Genomic DNA, 22468 nt, shown 5'->3' with positions numbered 1-22468 from the left:
TTTTAAAAAACATAACCACCATGTATTACTCTTCCTGACAAAGTCAATAATTTCTAATATCACCTAAACCTAGTCCATATTCAGGTTTCCTTCCTTCAAAGATGTTTTTCCCCACACTGAACAAATACGGTCCATGTTGTGTGTGGTTGCTGTGCTGGAACACACTATCATCAGACTCCAAGTTTGTTTAAGAGACCAGATGTACACTATACTGAAAGGCAGATCTAGTGTGAGCCCCTTCTCAAGAAGGGAAGGAACCAGTTTCTATTACTGCCAGAATACAATCTGACTGCTTGGAAAGCAGGCCTGAGAAACACGGCTCATCCTGCAGTGGTCCTGCCCACTGCTGTACTAGGTAACCACCTCCGCACTTCTCCCCTCTCCCCATGGAGTTCTGCAAACAAGAGCATCATCTTACACCAATGCCTTCACATATTTTAAAATAAGAAAATGTACTGAATTTCTTTACCAGATCAATAACCATGGTGTCCTCAAATTCTTCATTCATATCTTCTAACTGGCTCCGGGATGACATCATCACATCTTCAAAGATGGGCTCAGCATCTTCCTCCATTAGGCCCCGACTGATAAGGAAAAACCAGGGTGAGAAGGCTGTTCAGACTCACTGAATCTGGAGCCCTGGCTCTTTCTTCTATCAGGTCTTCTAATCACTGAAACTACATCTTTCAGTTAAAATCCATGGGCTGGGGCCCCTGGGTGGCTCAGTCGGTTAAGTGTCTGGCTTCGGCTCAGCTCATGATCTCATGGTCGTGGGTTCAAGCCCCATGTTGGGCTAGCTGACAGCTAGCTCAGAGCCTGGAGCCTGTCTTCGGATTCTGTGTCTCCCGCTCTCTGACCCTCCCCTGCTCGTGCTGTCTCTCTCTCTCTCTCTGTCTCTCGATCAAAAATAAATAAAACATTTAAAAAATTAAAAAAAAAAAAATCCATGGGCTGCACAAACTCTGATGCTAAACTATTAAGATAATTAAGGATCATACATTTCATTCAAGATTTAATGTCAACTCATCAAAAGAAGTACAATTTAAATGCAGTAACAACAAAAGAAGTTAGCATTTATTTACCTATGTGCTGATTCCCACAACACTATGTGCTTGGTGGTAGTATCCCATATTTACAAATGAAGACTCTGAGGCACAGAGGTGGTAGAGTTTGCCCAATGCCGCACAGCTGGCAAGTGGCAGCACTAGGATTTAAATGCTGAAAGCCTCAATAGCCCATACCCTCCAATCCTATTCTACACGGCATGGCATAGCCTGAATTATGACTGTAACTCCTTTTCTAAGACCAAATGTCAGAGGAAACCAGTCATTCCACAAAATGACCAGCATCACATAGTCATTTGTGTTTGCAATACTTGAGGTAACACTTACACGGCATGCCTTACTCCAGTTCTCACTTTCATGTAGTTCATTCCTGTTCTGTCCTTCCGATTTAAGTCTTCTAATTTTGGCTGGCCTAACCAAGAGATCTGCATCTGAGGACTAAGGAATACAAATACATTAGTCATTTGTGGCAAAAGATGAATTTTGCTCATCAGTCCCATGCTAAGAAGGCCACCATTGGTTTGCCTAATCCCCATGTATGGGGAGTTAGCTGGATTTACTCAAGTCAAGGGTGAGATAGACCACTACTGAAGGTTCTACCTTTGCAGAAATGACAGTTGCCCAGAGATGCCTAAGTCTCTAAGAGAAGCTGGCTGTAGCTAGTTGTTAGGTGTAAAGGAAACCAAAGCATGTCACCCCAAAATACTGCTTCTGAGGTAACAGTTATTTTGAGCTGAAGGCAATTAAAAGAAGTAGTAAACACAGAAAAAGCTCCTCCTTTTCTGCCTAAAGGCAGGAAATAAAATCTTGTTTTATGGGAGACAGACGCTTATCAATCCAGAGATGGCACCAGAGCAATGTGTAAACTCACCTTACCTTCCTAGTTGAGGAAAATATGGACTACATAGTCTCAGCTGAACTATTCCTAGTCCAAATCCCTTTGTCTTGTCAATTCTTCACAAATTTATTGTCTAAAAGGTATAAAAGTTCCCTGCTTTGGTCACTTCTTCAGGCCTTCAATCTCTGCTGAAAGCTCCCCTGGACATGTAAAACAGTCAATAAAATGGGTATGCTTTTCTGTTGATCCATTTAGTTTTCAGACCCAGTTAGGGATCCTCAGAGGGTTGAGTAAAATCTTTCCCTCCCCTGCAGGTGTTTAATTTGTCAGCTTTGTTCCCCAAATCTCTGCCAAACAAGGGACCGCTTCTGAGACCTTTGTATCAAGCTGCTACCCTGTTCCTGCTTGAACAGCCAGTCCCCTGCAGGACAGAATGGACGCTGGAAAGGTATCAGCACATTTTCTCTCAGTCCTTCTGAAAAAAATCAAGTCAGGTGCATGCTGGGCCAAATTTTCACCTGTCCTCTATACTTACTGGCACATGGACACTTGCATAAACATGCCTTTTGGGAATTTTCCAGGATGTAAACTTTAATGATTTTTAGTAGATAACATCTGTCACAGGAGCAGCTGTCTTTATATCATGTGGGGTTACCACCTGGATTAAACCTATAAAGCTTCAGCAGGGAAAAGTAGACCACAGAGGGGAGAAACAGACAAGTGGTAAAGTCAAGGAAGTAAGGCTGCTCAAATAAGGAAGAATCCACCCTCTAAGAAGCAGGGTGAGAATGCTCGTCATAAGGCAAACTAGCCTCTAAGAATGCTGTTAGGCAGTGGCTGTCTGACAAGGATTATTATTGTAGCTTTGAAGAAAGGCAGATCCTCTGAGAAAAGAGGCTTTCTGAAAACCCAGTCTGAACAACTTGAACCCTTCCTCTTTCCATTTCCAACCTGTTAAATTTGTTGACTTCAACTGAGAATTCTCTTTTCTATCAGAGTAAATCACAGCATTTTACCCCAATATGAATAGAAACACAAGAAGCTAGGAGAATTTCAAAGTTGGTTGGAAAACAACAAAGAAAAAGTTCTTTTATAGCAAAAGTCATACTATCACCTTGCCTTTTCCAAAATTTTCAGGGCCCTGGTAATAGAAAACATTAATTACTACTAGCGTGGAGAAAGGTAAGACTTTGATTCTCTCTTAGAGAAAAGGCAACTATTCTCAGAATTTATCGAATATCTTGACAAATACCTTAATCCCTAACAGTTTAAAATATAAACTTGAGCAAGACAAAGTACTATTAATTACATGGATGATAAAAGGAATAGTCTATTTGTTCAGACTAGTCAACCTTAGCAGAGACTCTTACAGGCTTTCTTTCCAAGGAAGTAACCTGCATGTCTTTTTTGCAAGTCCCTGAGGAAAAAAAGACCTGCCCAATGATAATCTGTAAACTCCAAGTGAAATCAGCACTTAGTGACGCACCATGCTTTAAAGGTATCTGGACTTTGAGTTACTGATATCTACAAGTGTTGGAAGACTTATTATGTATCTTCTAATATAAATTATTTAGTCTCTATGGTTTTTTGTCGTGAACTGACCAATAATATACTTTAACAAAGTTTTTCTTTGACAGTTTTTAACACTTAAAGGTTTTATACCAAGAAAATAAATTTTTACTACTTACTTGTGTAAAAAGTCAGGTTCAGAACCATGTTCAGACTCAGGTTCCTGAATCTGTTCTCCCACAGGTCTGCTATTCTCCCGCAGTACAGTAGAAGTGAGCTGTGGTGCTGGCAGGGGCCCAGGAGTCTGAATCATGGTGTCAGTCCTGTTTAGCCATGTATTATCTAGACTTTCATCTGTAATATTCCAGTTAGAGCCACAACATGTCATTAGTGGAATGAACTCTGGTAGAAGTTATAGCAAAGACCAGAAAAGCAGGCTTCTGGCTTAAACTGTCTAGTCTGAATCCCAGTTATACCACTCACCTGTGTCACCTGTGTGACTTTCTGTAAGTTACTAAACTTCCAAAACTCAGTTTTCTCATATACCCTAATATTATCCTCTCTTCGGAGTCCCTCCATCTATAAGGATTAATTCAACACAGAAGGGAAAGAATGGGGCCAGCCAGAGACCCCTGTAACCTTGCTTTGCTCAAGCAATAAAAGGCCTATTTACTGGGTCTTAGAGGGGGCCCCATGTAGCAGCACGTTAAGTGTGGTGGGCCTTTAAGAAATTAGCAAATCCCACTGCACAATTGGGATATTGATCACTAGAGAAATAACTTTTTGCCAGCTTATTCATATGGGGATGGGTTAAGAGGCTCACCGTTTTAACGCTGCTAAGTCCCCCTCATACACCCTACCCAGCCCCCACGTGCCATTCTCCTTTAACTTCTAGAGGAAACAATCATTACTACTAAGGATTTAATTACACAATGGCCTGTGTTTGCAGTCATTTGTCAAGTGTATAGGTTATCTCTTTAATTAGAATTAAATTTCTTCAAGGGACCAGAAAGTGTTTCTTCCTTCTTCTGGAGATCATTTATGAAGATCTGAACAGATTAAACCATTATTTGCATATCTACAGTCTGATATAATGTTACATAATTATATAGTTTCTACTGTAAACATTCTAAGTTATTTTCTTAATATGGGTAGACTTAAAGTATATTGCTATGCTTTCCCTTCTGAAGAATTAAAAAATAAAAGAATTTCAAAGTACCCAGTATGAATTCTATTGTTTTTCTTCCTCCATTAAGTCTCAGAGATGTGTGCATGTTAGGTTTCTTATTTGCCATCAAGCATCCCATATCTCAGTGTATCAAAAATTGTCAGACGTCAGTATGTTCTAGATTGGCTTCTCAGTTCCTGGAAATATTACCTATTGTCTTGTTAAGGTCATTCCACTGATCTGAAACTCACTATTGAATCTTTTCTTTAATCACCAAAAAGAGGTTTCATCTTTTATTCACACAACTTTTCTTTCAACATTTAGTTAATTCCTAACTTTTATATTCTGCTGCACTTAAAGTTTTCTAAGAATGGTACCATTTAGGTTCTTAACCTGGTAAACCCATCTTTCAGCTCTACTACATTACCATCTTCTCCACAAAATCTTTCCTGATTCATTAAGAGTTTGATTACTCCCTGTATGTTCCCAGAAAATCTTTTTGGACCATCAGAGCACTTCCCTTGCTGAACTAAAATTGCCTGCTCTGTCTTCCCATCTGTACTATGAGCATTTTTTAAAAAGTGGGTTTCATGCCCAGCACAGAGCCCAACAAGGGGCTTGAACTCATGACTCTGAGATCTAGAGTTGGATATTTAACCAACTGAGCCACCCATGCAACCCCTGAGCATTTTAATTAATACTTAATCTTCAGCATTTTGCTTTAAAAGGTGCTTGGTAAAAACTTAATAAAGGAATAACTAACTTCAGGAAGAGCTCATTTTCCTTGAGGAGATCCTGCTAACCTCTAAGGGTTTCTCAATAAAAACACTTCTTACAAAGCTTTCTCATCTCTGTTCCAAACAGATGAAACTGCTGCTTAAGGATTCTGGGCACATGACCTACCTTAGTCACTTGGTAAATTTCAAACTGACACACAGCAAGTTTTCTTCTTTGCAGTTTGGTAACTACCAAATTAAGTAATCTGGTCCAGACATAGTAATAATGTGGCATTTACTGTGTGCGACAGACTGACCTAAGTGCTTTACAAATGTTAAATAAATGATTAAATGCTAATAATGCACATAAAGCACATTCCTGGTACACAGCAAGGATCTGATGAATTCTGGAGAATCTGAATATTACATCTAAGAAGAGCTGTGAGTAAAAATCCCTGAATCTCTGTATCTAGACAGATGTATGTATGTACATGTGTCTTACATTTAGGTCTTTCATTTTCAGTTTATTTTTGTGTATGGTGTAAGAAAGTGGTCCAGGTTTATTTTTCTGCATGTTGCTTGCTGTCCAGTGTTCCCAACACCATTTGCTGAAGAGACTGTCTTTTTTTCATTGGATATTCTTTCCTGCTTTGTAAAAGATTGGTTGGCCACATGTTTGTGGGTCCATTTCTGGCTTCTCTATTTTCTTCCGATGATCTGAGTGTCTATTCTTGTGCCAGTACCATACTGTCTTGATGATTACAACTTTGTAATACAGCTTGAAGTCCAGGATTGGATTGCCTCCAGCTTTGGTTTCCTTTTTCAGAATTGCTTTGGCTATTCAGGGTCTTTTGTGGTTCCATACAAATTTTAGCATTGTCTATTCTAGCTGTGTGAAGAATGCTGGTGTTACGTTGATAAGAATTACATTGAATACGTAGACTGCTTTGGGTAGTATAGACATTTTAACAATATTTGTTCTTCCAATCCATGAGCATGAAATACTGTAAATATTTTCCATATCTTTGATTCTCTTTGAAATACTGAGGGCACTGACAACAGCAGCTAAAATTTACTCCATGTTACCTATATGCCAAGCTCTGCTATCTAAACTCCATGTATACTGTTTTACTTGGGGTATCTCATTTAATATTTATAATAGCTCAAAGGGTTGGTATTCTCATCATCCTTTATTTGATCAGTGATTGAGGCTCAGAGAGGTTAAGTAACATGCTCAAAGGTCATACAGTTTAAAACTAGAAGCCAACTTTGAATTCTAGAACTCTGATTTCAGAGTTTGTACTCTTCATCAGTAGTCAATACTGCCTCCCCAATGATGAAAGAAACAGATTTAGACTCTAATTAATTTTGCTACAGGTTTCAGTAAAGTCTTCATGAGTTACTAGTTCTTTTTAGGCAGCAGAGGTGAGATGCTGAAAGGTAAATAGAAGGTTGTGAAAAGGAATGGTGGAGCTGGATTCAGATCATTGCCCTCCTTCTCTTGGCTTGGAGAATGTTTATTAGGAAAAGTATGGAGATGGGGAAAGGTTATTTGAGGAAATAAGCATTTTTACTTTGAGTTTTCTTAGTTTAAGAGTAATGCTCTAATAAAGCAATGTTTAGTCTTTTTGGATATATGAATAATTACCCATGATCATATTTTCATGACAGTTCAACCAACACCTTATTTTCCATAGTGCATGAACATTATAAAACCATAGTCAGCTACCATTGTTTTAATGCACAAAAATAAATTATATCCTGGAGTAGAAATTGAAAGTTGTTTTGGTATGTTCAATTTGCTGCACAGGTCTACTCTCAACTTACCAGAATCTCTTCTATATTAGGATGAATTTTGATAATTAACATTATTTGTTTTTTATTTTCTACTTAAATATATTAGAGGGTCTATGGTATATTTTATAAAACTTCATGACTGTTTCTTCTTTTTCTCTGTACCTATCTTCCTCTGTTTCATGGTCTTCCAACTTCTTTCTCCTTGACCCTTTTTTGTTCCACTTTGCCTCTTCTAACATTTGAATATGTATCAATATACAAGGAAATAATATGCTTTAACAGTATTACCTTGCTTCAACAGATTTGCTGCTTTATTTACCTTTGCAATAGTAAGCAAACTACTTGTCTCCTAGGGTACAGGTAGACTTACCTTCTACTCGTTTTTTGTGAAGTGGAGGTCGTCCTTTCTTATTCCTTACTGAGGATGTTTTGCTGCTGCTACTTCCACTGTTCACAGACATTCTATCATCTTCACCTCCGGTGACTAACGAATTTCTATAGGAGATAAGTGGAAGCCATACATCTTCTCTCCTTTCCATCATCTGCTCCGTAAGGAATTTTTCTAGGTATGAATGGCTAGAAACACAACAAAAAGGAAACAGTGATTTTCATAGAAGCACTGAAGCACTTCATGTATCACTTATTTTTTTCATAGACTGAGGTTCGTTCTCTGAAAATTCTGAAAAATGCCTAAGGGCACACTTTAAATTGTTAATAGTGGTTATCTTTAGAAAAAGAGGGATGAGAATGTAAGGTTTTGCTGCACATATTCCTGGAATGTTTTTATTGTTCCAATTTTAGTACATGTGCTGCTGAAGTAAGCACTGGAATGCTTTTAAACAGGTGAATGTATTACTAAGGCTGTGTGTGTGTGTGTGTGTGTGTGTGTGTGTGTGTGTGTATAGTCCTTCCTACCAATGTTGAAAAAAAAAGTCAGAAGTTTAGCTCAAAAGGTTATTGAATTTTCTTTTAAACTGTTCAAACCACGGCAGGATTTCTATAATAGTAGAGGAGGAAGGAGCTAGGCACATCTCCCCCAAAAAACAACTTTTTAGCTGGTGAAAATGATAAAAGACAATCATTTAAAGTCTTTAAATATTGTCCTAAGGGAATACAGCAAATGGAGAAAGATTTATTCAAGAAAATTCCTAAATCTCAGTAAAAACAACGAGCGTTTGTTGCATATACATCATAACCTGTTCCCCCCTGCCCCTTGTCCCCTCTCCTCCACCACTGTTCTGTGCATATTCATGGAGCTCTACTCTGGGTAGACATGGATAAGAAGACAGGAACTCCCTCTTTCTCTAGTTCCTCATCTGAAGCTGCCCTGGAAGAAGCTCTATTCTGGACAGCAGCTGGGAGGTAGGAGGCTCCCTTCTTCCCCATCTTCTACCTGTCGGGTAGTGACTCTCTCCTAGGCATAGCAGGCTGAGAGCACCTGGAGGGACAAGCTGACAACCAGGGCTTCCCCCCTGGTCCCCTGCTCACAGAACAGGGGTGTTATTCTAGGAGAAGAGGGAGGCTGTCCCACCCCCAGCTCCTGTTCAATGGCATAAAAGTTCTGCCCAGCAACCAGAGAGTAGACCAGCCAGAAATTTAACAGAGAGAACCAGAGAAAAGAGAGCCAAGCAGAGCCCTCCTGGAATCACAGACAATCCTGGAAGTTGGAAAGCTCTGCACACATGCTTAAGCTGCACCCACTCATGGGCAAAAAGAACAGGGTATGAGGTCAGTGTTGTAATCGTTCCCCAAGGCCCCACACTGATCTATCAACACAGGGAGGAAGCCTCACTGGCACCAGGGGCTTAAGCACAACTGCTAACCAAACACTACTTGAACAGTAAGTTGCTCTGACTCAAGAGCAACTAACTCTTAGAAAGCCAGGTTTAAAGATAAAATCATAGTAGACTATTTTCTAGTTCTGCACGTAAGGAGCTTCAAAGTTGTTACTGCATCCTAACAACAAGTAAAAGGCTCAAAAGACTGAAACATCAGCAACTTCCTGGAACTGTAATATAGGAAAAGAGCTGTCCCCAAGACTGGGAGATACATGTGAATACAGGAGGCAACAGTTTATTGGGAACCAGCACTGGAGTAGGAAAATATGAGCTGTAATTCACAAATTGGGGGCACTTCAAGGGGCTCAGTGGGTTAAGCATCTAACTTTGGCTCAGGTCATAATCTCACTGCTTGTGAGCTCGACTGCCCTGTCAGGCTCTGTGCTGACAGCTCAGGGCCTGCAGCCTGCTTTGGATTCTGTGTCTCCTCTTTCTGCCCCTCCCCTACTCATGCTCTGTTTTTTTTTTTTTTCTCTTTCTCCTTCAAAAATAAATAAATATTAAAACATTTAATTCAAATTGTTGGAGGCTCACTGTCTGAGAGTTCAAAATTCTAGGAGGACCCAGTCCAGGGGGACCTCTCCAGAATATGTGATTTACTTCCAGAAGTTCACCCAGGTTTCCACAGTAAATATTAGAGCAAACTCCTCTGTGCTACCACCCAGGGGCAAGGAAAAGGAATCATCTTGAAGTCTGCTAGAGTATATTGTTCTTAACAAAGCCTCTCCTCAGGGGAAATGGTAAAGCAGAGCACAACTTACTAGGATATTATCAGAGCCTAACTGATCAAGGGAAATACCCAACTCTAGCCCATTCCACCCATTATGTCCCAACTATGGGTTAAGAAAAAAAACCTGAGAAATACTTGAGAAGTTCATAGTCCAGAGGCACAGGCTCACTAAAAGACTGAAACCTATAACCATAGGATTATAGATTGCTTTCCCTCCTCTCATACCTCATCACCACATTACTCAAGATATATTTACAGCAATTCCTTTTACCCAGTACATCATGTCTGGTTATCAAGAAAAGATTATAAGGCATACCAATGGGCAAAATCACAATGTGAAGGAGAGAGAAAACATCACAATCAGTCATGGCAGAAATATGAGAATTATCAGACAGAATTTAAAACAACTTTGATCAATATGCTAATGGAAAGACAGCATGCAAGAACAGAAGAGCAACAAAAGCAGACAGACAGAAACCCTAAGAACCAAAAGAAATGCTAGAGATAAAAACTGAAAAAGAAACAAAGAATGCCTCTGGTGAGCTTATCAGTAGACTGGTCACAGCTGAGGGAAAACCCTCTGCTCTAGGGGACACAGCAACATAATCTGTGAAAACCAAAAAGCAAAGAGAACGAAGAGGGAGGAAAATAGAATATCTAACTATAATACAACTGCAAAAGGTGTTAATATTACAAGAATGTCAAGGGGAAGCAGGAAAGAAAAATAGCAACTATAATTTAATACAAAAATGGCACGGGCGCCTGGATGGCTCAGTATGTTAAACATCCAACTTTAGCTCAGGTCACGATCTCACAGTTTGTAAATTCAAGCTCTGTTTTGGGCTCCTTACTGACAGCTCAGAGCCTGAGCCTACTTTGGATTCTGTGTCTCCTCTCTTTGTCCTTCCCACCCACCCATGCTCTATCTCTCCTTCAGAAATAAACAAAAAAACCAGAAATGGGAGAGAATTTGCCCAAATTAATGTCAGATACCAAACTACAGATCCAGGAGAGAATACCAAGCAGGATAAAAATGACAAAAGAACTACATCTAAGCATACTGTTTTTAAACTACAGAAAATCCAAGACAAATGAAAAATTCTGAAAGAAGCCAGAGGAAAAAATACTTCATCTATAGGGGAATAATGATATGAATTATATCTAACTTCTCCTCAGAAACCATTCAAGCAAGAAAAGAGTGGAGTAATGTGTTAAGAGAAAAACCCCACCAAACTAGAATTCTGTGCCATGCAAAACCCTCCTTCAAAAGTGAAGGAAAAATGAAGAATTTTTCCAACAAATAAAAATTGAGAGAATTTGTTGCTAAGACACCTGCTTTGAAAAATTTACTAAAAGAGTGCTTTAGAGTGAAGGAAAATCAAATAGGTCAGAGACATGAATCTATATAAAGTAAGAAGAACAATGAAGAAGGAGTAAATGAAGGTAAAATAAAAACTTAAAAAAATTTTGTTTAATGTTTATTTTTGAGAGAGAGAAAGTAAGTGAGTGAGTGTGAGCAGGGGAAGGACAGAGAGAGAGGGAGGCACAGAATCCGAAACAGGCTCCAGGCTCTGAGCCTGTACTGAGGCAGGGCTTGAACTCATGACCCATGAAATCATGACCTGAGCCAAAGTCTGAGGCTTAACCCAATGAGCCACCCAGGTGCCCCTAAAATAAAAACTTTTATTTTTCTTATTCTTAACCGATCTAACAAAATAAACTTTTGTTCAAAACAATACCGATGTATATGATTATGTATGCTTATGTATATACCACATATATGTATATATACACTTATATATTAAGTGAAATGAATGACAGCACTGATACAAGGGATAGGAGGGAAGAATTAGGATAATTTTGTTATTACAAGGTACTCATACTTCTCATGAAGTGACAGAGTATTATTTAAAAGTGGATTTGGATTAACTGTAAATGCATACTGCAAACTCTAGAGTAACCACTTAAAAAAGTAACAATACACTAAGTAGAACAAATGGAATCATAAATACTCAATTAAAACTTTTTACAAAAGGCAGAAAAAGAGTGGAAGACAAAAATTAAGAGCAACAAAGAGAAACAGTAAGGAATATGGTAGGTATTAATCTAACTGTATTAATAATCAATCTGAACATCAATGATACAAAAGTACATCAAGTAAAAGACTGTCAGAGTGGATCAGAAAACATTACCTAAGTACAGGCTGTCTATAAAAAATCCACTTTAAATGTAAAGACACATAAATTAAAAGTAGGTGAATGGATTGAAAAAGTTATACCATGCAAACACTAATCAAAAGAAACCAAGAAGAGTATTAATTTCAGACAGAGCAGACTTCAAAGTAAGGAAAGTTATCAGGGATAAAGAAGAGCATTACACAATGACAAAGGCATCAGTTCTCCAAGAGACATAATAATCCTTACCATGTATGTGCCTTACAACAGAGCATCAAACTATGTGAGGCAAAAACTAACTGTAAAGAGAAACTATTAGAAATACATGAATCCCCTATCACAGTTGGAGACAATCCTCTATCAGAAATGGACAGAGTAAGCAGCCAGAAAATCAGTAAGTACATAGTTGAACTCAAATACACCCCTCAGTCAAGTCAACTAGATATAATTATCATCTACAGACTAATCTCATCCAAAAGCAGAGTATACATGTTCCTCAAGTTCAGCTGTAACACTCACCAAGAGATCACATTTTAGGTCATAAAACACATCTTTTTAAAGATGTTTTTACTTATTTATTTAGATAGGGACAGAGGGATGGAGAGAGACAGAGACACAGAGAGAGAGAAACCAAGCTAGAGTGATAGCGAGAGCGAGAGAGCGCGAGCCCATGCACTCATGTAGGGGAGGGGCAGAGACAGAATCCCCAGCAGGCTCTGAGGTGTCAGTGCAGAACCCAATGAGGGTTTGATCTCAGGAACCATTAAATAATGATTTGAGCTGAAATCAAGAGTTGGATGTCTAACCAACTGAATCACTGAGGCACCTCAGTCATAAAAAACATCTTAACAAATTTAAAAGAACAGAAATCATACAATGTCTGCTTTTAGACCACAATGGAATTAAACTAGAAATCAGTATCAGAAAGATATGGGGATTAAACAATACACTTTTAACACATGATACAAAGAAGAAATCCCAAGGGAAATTTTAAAATGTTTTTAACTAAATGAAAATAATAGCACATCAAAATTTGTGTAATGCAGTGAAAGCAATGATTAGAGGGAAATTACAGCAGTGAATGCACATATCAGAAAAGATCCAAAATGAATAATCTAGACGCTTTTACCCTAGAAAACTAGGAAAAGATGACCAAATTAAATCCAAAGTGAAAGAAAAGAAAAACAAAAGCAGACTAGAAATCAACAAAATTAAAAACAGAAAGAATACAGAAAATCAGCAAAATCAAAAGCTGGTTCTTTGAAAAGATCAATAAAATTGGTTATTCAGCCTAAAAGCGCTAGGGGGGAAGAGAAGCTACAAATTATTAATACCAGAAATTAAAGAGAAAACACCATTACAGATCCTATGGACATTAACAGGAAAATAAAGGAATACTATAAACAAGTCTGTGCCTGCATAAATTTGATAATCCAGATGAAAGAGACCAACTCCTTGAAACACACAACTTGCCAAATTTCATACAAAAAGAAACAATCTGAAAAGGCCCATATCTATTAAATTGATTCAATAACTAATGACTTTCCAAAACAGGAAGCACCAGGCTCAAATGAGTTAACTGGTGATTCTACCAAATATTAAAGGAATAAACCTACCAATTCTCTACAATCTCTTTCAGATGGCAGAAGCAGAGGCAATACTTTCTACCTTATTCTCTGAGGCCAGCATTATCCTAATACCAAAACCAGACAAAGATATTACAAAAATTACAGACTAGTATCTTTATGAATATAAAGCATAAATCCTCATCAAAATATTAGCAAACTGAATACAACAATGTACAGAAAAATAAATACACTATGATCAAGTGGGATGTAACCAAGGTATGCAAAGCTGTTTCAACATTTGAAAAACAATCAATATATTTCATCACATCCACAGGCTGAAAACGAAAAATCAGTATCATATCAATAAATACAGAAAAAGCACTTGACAAAATCCAACAATAATCCTTGATAAAAACTCTCAGTAAACCAGATATAAATGGGGATTTTCTCAATTTGATAAATATCATCTATAAAAAAACTGTATAGCTAACATGCTTAATGGTGAAAAAAATTGAAGATTTCCCACTAAATCAGGTAAAAGACAAGAATGTCCCTGTTCACCAATCTTTTTCAACACTGTACTGGAAATTCTAGTTAATTCAATAAGACAAAAAAGGAAATATAAAGTATACAGAGTGGGAAGGAAGAAGTCAAAATGTTATTGTTTGCAGATGACCTGATGTCTATGTACAAAACCCTGAAGAACTGACAGAAAAAAATCCCTCCTGAAACTAATATGCAACTGCAGCAAGGTTGTAGGATACAAAGCTACAAGTGGAATTTGAAATTAAAAACGTAATTCCATTTACATCTGCACCCCCAAAATGAATTAAGATATAAATCAACAAAAAATATACAATATGTATATGAGGAAAACTACAAAACTGATGAATGAAATCAAAGAACTAACTACATGGAGACACGTTCCATGTTCATGCCTACAAAGACAAAGTATTAAATCAGTTATTTCTAACTTGATCTATAGTCAATGCAATTTCAATCAAAATTTCAGCAAGAATTTTATGAATACTGACAAGGGATTCTAAGGTTTATATAGAGAGGCAAAAGACTCAGGATAGCCAATACTGAGGGAGAACAAAGCTGGAGGACTGGCACTATACAACTAGAAAACTCACTATAAAGTTATAGTAAAATCACTTTGCAATATATAAGTATATCAAATTGTCACATTTTATACCTTAAACGTATACAATGTTATAGGTCAAATTTATCCCAATAAGGCTGGAAAAATAAAGAAAAATCTATAGTAATTAAGATAGTGTGGTACTGGCCATTGAATGGACATACAGATCAATGGAACAGAAAAGAGAACCCAGAAACAGGCGCACATTACTATAGTCAACTGATCTTTGTGACAGAGGAGCAAAGCTAATAAAACGTAGTAAAAGGAGTCTCTTCAATAAATGGTGCTGAACAACTGGATGTCTAAAACAAATAAATTAATCTGGACACAGACCTTATGTCCTTTACAAAAACCAACTTAAGATGGGTTATAAACCTAGATGTAAAATGTAAGACTATAAAAGTCCTAGAAAGTAATATAGGAGAAAACCTAGAAAACCCAGGGTATGTCAATGACTTTTTAGATACAACACCGAAGGCAGGGTCCCTGGAATAATAATTGATAAAGTAGAGTTCAATAAAATTAAAAACTTCTATTCTACAAAAGACAATATCTAGAGATAGAGACGATAACCACAGACTGCGAGAAAATATTTGCAAAATATGTATCTGATAAAGGAATTACTATCTAACATATAGAAAGAAATCTTAAAACTCAACAGTAGGAAAGAGACAAACTGATTTAAAAATGGACTACAAATCTGAACAGATACCTCGCCAAAGATACAGATGGCAAAATAAGCACAAGGAAAGATGCTCCACATCATGGCATCAGGGGGGAAATGCAAAATTAAAACAAGATACAACTAAACACCTATTAGAATGGCCAAAATCCAGAACAATGACAACATCAAATCCTGGTGAGGATGTGGAACAAAAGTAGGAATAGAAAATGGTACAGCAACTTTGGAAGATAGTTTGGCAGTTTCTTATAAAACTAAACATACTCTTACTATGTGATCTAGTAATCATAAGCGTTAGTATTTACCCAAACTACCTGAAAATTTAACTACTTAAAATTATCTACACCTGGATATTTACATCAGCTTCATTCATAACTGCCAAAATTTGGAAGCAACCAAGATGTCCTTCAGTAGGTAAATGGCTAAATCAATTGTGGTATTTCTAGACAATGGGAGAATTCTCAACATGAAAAAGAAATGAGCTTATCAAACAATGAAAAGACATAGAAGAACTTTACATGCATATTACTAAGCACAAGGAAGCTTATCTGAAAAGGCTATATACTCTGTGATTGCAACTATATAACACTCTGAAAAGGCTAAACTATAGAAATAGTAAAATGATCAGGGGTTGCTAGAGATTGGGGGATGAGAGGAAAGATGAAAAAGCACATCACAGAGGATTTTTAGGGAAGTGGAAAAAAATACTCTGTATGATTCCATAAAGATGGATGCATGTCATTATACATTTGTTTAAACCCACAGAATGTACAACATGAATTACAGTGTACTCAACTACAAACTTTGGTGATTACGATGTGTCAAGGTAGGTTCATCAGTTATAACAAGTGTATTGTTCTGGTGGTAGATGTTGATAATGGGAGACTATGCATGTGTAAGGGCTGGGTGACGCATGGGAATTCTCCTTCCCTTCCCTTCAATTTTGCTGAGAACCTAAAACTTCTCTAAAAATTAGGCCAATTCAAATCAAATCAAATCAAATCAAATCATATAGTTCTCTGTTAGTCTGAAGAGTGCACATACCCAAGGCTGCCCTTCTCAGGAGCAATCATAGAGGCAACTTTCAACCTACTAGTCTCCTGTCTGACTGTAGAGCAAACTAATACCCATGAACTGTGATAACAATCCTTAAGCAACACACACAACAAAGAATAAAAAGTAAAAATCTAAATGGCCAAGGAGGTTTAAGCACAACCTCTAATTAATGAGTCTAATGCTGACATAGGGTTGACGCCTAGGAATTCAAGCCAGATGATATAAAAAAAGGGGGCGGGGTGGGAATCTGAGTAGGGATAGCAGAGGCTGAACACTGTAAGAGAAACAGACTTCACAGAGCTTGTTCATCCAAGTCTCTAAACAAATGACCAAGCAAACAACATCAGTTTCTAGGGGTGCAGTGAATCAATATGAAGAGTATCTAAATTATTATTTCATAATGTATCATATATGCAACATATAATCTAAAGTGTTCAGTTTTCAACAAAAAATTATGAGACATTCAAAGTAATAGGGAATTGTGACCTACATGTACCAGTAAAAAAGTAAGCAATAAAAGCAGTGGCCCACAAAGACTGCAAAGCAATATTTTAAAAAATGTTCATAGAACTAAAAAAACTTAAATAAGGAATGAAAAGTATGTCACTGAAGGGGGGCAAGATGGCAGAGAAGAAGGGAGACCTGTAATTTTGGCCCGCCTGCATCTATCAAACTGAGAAGGACTGAAGCCACAATACTCTGATCTACAAGAGTGGGAAGAAAACACAGAGTCCACATAGAAGACAGCCTCATAGGTGCCTGAGTGTGAACTGGGGAAATAAAAATGGGCCGGGCCGGGAGGTGTGAAGGGGAAGGAGCCCCTCCCCAGCGCAGAGCCTTGGAGAGATGAGGGGAAGAGAAAGAGAGACTGAAAATACTCATAGAGTTGTCTCTAGAGAAGAGAAAAACCTCAGCCCTGGGCAGAGAGGGATACTATCATTCCACCTATAACTGCTGGGCCTGGGGAGAGAAATCTGTCCCATTTAGCTAGCGCATTGTCCTTGGGCTCGGTGTGCTAATTCTAGGTGGCACCAGGAGAAACTGCTCCCCTACTCCCCCTACTTGATCCCCAGCAAGGAAGCTGCCTGGCCTGAGGAATGACATCTCATCTCGGATGGTAGCATTAAAGTGTGTGGACTAGGGTTTGGGAATGAGGCAGGTCTTGGAAAATACAACTTGGCTGCCCAGCGGCACAGGGAGATTGGACTCAAAAGAGTGGCTTGCAATGCTTGGTTCAAGAATGAATGGGAGCACCGCCATTCTTCTTCCCGCACCCACCAAGGCACCTCGGGCCTTGCTTGGAGAGCAGCCCCTGAGTGCCACCTACACCAAACCACACCAATGCACGCTGGAGAGCTGCCCTTTTTTCTTTCTTTCTTTCCTCCTTCTCCCCCCTGGAGTCTGGGAAAGACCAACATTGATGCATTGCTGTGATTAGATCAATTCTTGCCATCCAGATATATTTCCCCTTATCTCATTCTTATCTCTCCCCTCTGCTGGTTTTATGCTTTTACACTGGTCCTTTGTCTTTTGTTGTTTCTGTCCCTCCTCCCCTTCTCTTTTCCTTTACTTTAATTTTCTTTTTTCTCTTTCCCCTTTCGGATTGCTTGTTTGTTTGATTTGTCTGTGTGTCTGAATGCTTTTGTTCCCTGTGTATTTGTCTGTCTGTTTTCCTTTTCAGGGCTACCTCAAGAAACAAGCCAAACATGGTGGAGAGTCCCAAATATCACTAAGTAGGGAAATAAAATAACCAAAGGCACAACAATGGAAACCAACAGAAACCATTAAAAGAACACTTCCTAGGGCTCCTGGATGGCTCAGTCAGTTGAGCATCTGACTTCGGCTCAGGTCATGATCTCACAGTTAGTGGGTTCCAGCCCTGCGTCGGGCACTATACTGACAGCTCAGAGCCTGGAGCCTGTTTCAGATTCTGTGCCTCCCTCTCTCTCTGACCTCCCCTGCTTGCATTGTCTCTCAAAAATAAATTAAAAAACCTAAAAAATTTAAAAAAAAAGAACACTTCTTGAATGGACAAGACCTGGACAATCAAAAAGCCTCCTTTAATACAGCAATACTAACAGGTGCACAGTGCATAACGAGCTTTTAAAACTGACAAGAGACAGAAAGCTAGCCAAAATGACAAAATGAAAGAACTTTGCTCTAAAGAAATTCCAGTTAAGAAGTCACAGCCACAAAACTGCTCAAAACAGATATAAGCAACATAACTGAGCAAGAATTTAGAAGAATTGTCATATAATTAATTGCTGGGCTTGCAAAAAGCTTAGAAGTCATCAGAGAAGCTACTGATACAAAGACTAGGGACCTTCAAAATAGCTGCGATGAGTTAAAAAATGCTATAAATGAGGTGCATAATAAAATGGAGGCAGTCACTGCACGGATTGAAGAGGCAGAGAGGAGAATAGGTGAATTAGAAGACACAGTTATAGAAAAAGAGGAAGCCAAGACAAAGGGAGAGAAATTGATACAGGAGCATGAAAGGAGAATTAGAGACCTGAATGATACAATCAAACGGAACAATATCTGTATCATAGAAATTCCTGAAGAAGAAGAGAGACGAAAAGGTCCTAAAGGGGTGCTTGATCAAATTATAGCTGAGAACTTCCCCAATCTGGGGAAGGAAATAGACATTGAAATCCAAGAGGCACAGAGAACTCCCCTCAGACATAAATTGATTCGACCTTCGGGCATGACATATCATAGTGAAACTGGCAAAATATAAAGATAGAGAGAATTCTGTAAGCAGCTAGGGATAAAAGGGCCCTAACATACAAAGAGAAACATATCGAGTGGTGTACACACCTATCTACTGAAACGTGGCAGGCCAGAAAGGAATGGCAGGAAATCTTCAATGTGATGAATAGAAAATATGTGCAGCCAAGAGTCCTTTCTCCAGCAAGCCTGCTCTTCAAAATAAAAGGGTAAATAAAGGTTTCCCCAAATAAACAAAAATTGAAAGAATTCATGACCACCAAACCAGCCCTACAAGAAATCCTAAGAGGGACTCTATAAGGGAAATGTTGCAAGGAATACAAGGTACCAGAGACACCACTACAAGCATGAATCCTACAGAGAACACAATGAATCTAAACCCGTATTTTTCCATAAAACACTGAATGTAAATGGACTGAATGCACCAATCAAATGACAAAGGGTAGCAGAATGGATAAAAAATCAAAATCCATCTATTTTCTGTCTACAGGAGACTCATTTTAGATCTGCATACACCTTCAGATTGAAAGTAAAGTAAGTAGATGGAGAATTATCTATCATGCAACTGGAAGTCAAAAGAAACCAGAGAAGCCATACTTATATCATACAAACTGGACTTTAAAGTAGGGGCAGTAACAAAACATGAAGAAGGACACTGTATAATAATTACAGGGTCTCTCTATCAGGAAAAGCTAACAATTATAAACCTCTTCGCGCCGAATTCGGGAACACCGAAATACATAAAACAATCACAAACAGAAACAATCTTATTGGTAAGAATGTGCTAATTGCAGGGGACTTTATTCCTCCACTTACAGCAATGGATAGATCAACCAGACAGAAAATAACTAAGGAAACAATGGACCTGAACAACACATTGGAACAGATGGAATTGACAGATATATTTAGAACTCTGCATCATGAAGCTAGGGAATTCACTTCCTTCTCAAGGGCAAATGGCACATTCTCCAAGATAGATCACATACTGGGGCATAAAGCAGTCTTCCATAAGTATAAACAAATTGAGATCATACCATGCACACTTTAAGATCACAATGCTATGAAACCTGAAATCAACCACAGGAAAAAGTCTGGAAAACCTCCAAAAACTTGGAGGTTAAAAATCACCCTACTAAAGAATGATTGGGCCAATCAGGCAATTAGAGAAGAAATTAAAAATATATGGAAACAAATGAAAACGAAAATACAACAATCCAAACTCACTGAAACACAGCAAACGCAGTCCTAAGAGGAAAGTATATTGCAATCCAGGCTTATTTCAAGAAACTAGAAAAAGCACAAATTAAAAACCTAACAAAACACCTGAAGGAACTAGAAGGAGAGCAGCAAGAGCACCCCAAACCCAGCAGAAGAAGAGAATAAAGATCAAGGCAGAAATAAACAATATAAAATCCAAAATAACAATCGAGCAGATCAATGAAACTAAGAGTTGGTTTTTTTTTTTAAAATAAACAAAATTGATAAACCTCTAGCCAGGCTCCTCAGAAAGAAAACAGAGAACACCCAAATAGACAAAATCATGAATGAAAATAGGTCTATTATAACCAATCCCTCAGAAATACTAGCAAGCAAGCATCAGAAATTACTATGAAAAATTATGCCAACAAACTGGACAACCTAGAAGAAATGGACAAATCCTAAACACACACACACTACCAAAATTCAAAGAGGAAGAGATAGAAAATCAGAACAGACTCATAACCAGTGAAGAAATCGAATCAGTTATCAAAAATCTCCCAACGAATAAGAGCCCAGGGCCAGATGACTTCCCAGGGGAATTCTATCAGACATTTAAGGCAGAGTTAATACCCATTCTTCTCAAGCTATTCCAAAAATAGAAATAGAAGGAAAACTTCTGGACTCATTCTATGAAGCCACCATCACTTTGATTCCAAAACCAGACAGAGACGCAGCAAAAAAAAGGAACTTCAGGCCAATACCCTTAATGAATACAGATGTAAAAATACTAGCAAATCTAATTCAACAGCCTAGAAAAAGAAGTATCCATCATGATCAAGTCGGATTCATTCCTGGGTTAAAGGGCTGGTTCAATATTTGCAAATCCATCAATGTAATACATCATGTTAACAAAAGAAAAGATAAAAACCATATGATCCTGTCGACAGATGCAGAGAAAGCACTTGACAAAACACAGCACCCTTTCTTAATAAAAACCCTCGAGACAGTTGGAGTTGAAGGAACTTACTTAAACATCATAAAAGCCATTTGTGAAAAGCCCACAGCTAATATCATCCTTCATCCTCAATGGGGAACAACTGAGAGCTTTCCCCCTGAGGTCAGGAACACGACAGCGGTGTCCACTCTCACCACTGTTGATTAACATAGTGCTGGAAGTCCTAGCATCAGCAATCAGACAACAAAAGGAAATAAAAAGCATCAGAATTGGCAAAGATGAAGTCAAACTTTCACTTTTTGCAGATGACAGGATAATCTACATGGAAAACCTGACAGACTCCACCAGAAGCCTTCTAGAACTGATCCATGAAATCAGCAAAGTCTCAGGGTACAAAACAAAGTACAGAAATCAGTTGCATTTTTATACACCAATAATGAAGCAACAGAAAGAGAAATCAAGAAACTTGTCCCATTCACAATTGCAAGAAAAATCATAAAATACGTAGGAATAAACCTAACCACAGATGTAAAAGACCTGTACAATGAAAACTATAGAAAACTTATAAAAGAAATTGAGGAAGACACAAAGAAATGGAAAAACAACCCTTGTTCATGAATCAGAAGAATAGACATTGTGAAAATGTCATTACTAACCAAAGCAATCTACACATTCAATGCAATCCCCATCAACATCGCAACCAGCGTTCTTCTCAAAGCTAGAACAAACTATCCTAAAATTTGTATGGAACACAAAAACCTCCAAATAGCCAATATAATATTGAAGAAGAAAACCAAAAGAGGCATCACAATTCTAGACTTTACCCTCTACTACAAAGCTGTCATCATCAAGACAGTATGGTACGGGCACAAAAACTGACACAGAGACCAATGGAATAGAATAGAGAACCCAGAACCGGGCCCACAAATGTATGGCCGATTAATCTTTGACAAAGCAGGAAAGAGTATCTGATGGAAAAAAGACTGCCTCTTTAGCAGGTGGTGCTGGGAGAACTGGACAGCAACATGCAGAAGAATGAGTCTTGATCACTTTCTTACACCATACACAAAAATAAACTCAAAATGGCTGAAGGACCTGAATGTGAGACAGGAAACCATCAAAACCCTCGAGGAGAAAGCAGGAAGCAGCCTCCTTGACCTCAGTTGCAGCAATTTCTTACTCGACACATCCCCAAAGGCAAGGGAATCAAGAACAAAAATGAACTATTAGGACCTCATCAAGATAAAAAGCTTCTGCATGGCAAAGGAAACAATCAAGAAAACTAATGGGCAACTGACA

At 38.2% G+C, this 22468-nt stretch overlaps 1 protein-coding gene across 4 annotated transcripts in view; it reads right to left on the bottom strand.

The window, feature by feature from the left end:
- Positions 1-22468, bottom strand: part of STAG1 (stromal antigen 1) — a 422258-nt gene that overhangs the window by 3416 nt on the left and 396374 nt on the right. For all 4 annotated transcript variants that reach the window (XM_029940222.1, XM_029940221.1, XM_029940223.1 and 1 more), the window contains 4 exons: positions 7463-7668; positions 3591-3765; positions 1392-1502; positions 470-584 (listed from right to left, as the gene is read on the bottom strand). In XM_029940222.1, the coding sequence (XP_029796082.1) occupies positions 470-584; positions 1392-1502; positions 3591-3765; positions 7463-7668 (607 nt within the window). The remainder of the gene's footprint in view (positions 1-469; positions 585-1391; positions 1503-3590; positions 3766-7462; positions 7669-22468) is intronic.

This window comes from Suricata suricatta, chromosome 5, assembly GCF_006229205.1.
Source record: "Suricata suricatta isolate VVHF042 chromosome 5, meerkat_22Aug2017_6uvM2_HiC, whole genome shotgun sequence".
NCBI lineage: Eukaryota > Metazoa > Chordata > Mammalia > Carnivora > Herpestidae > Suricata > Suricata suricatta.
This window is presented reverse-complemented; position numbering and strand designations above follow the sequence as displayed.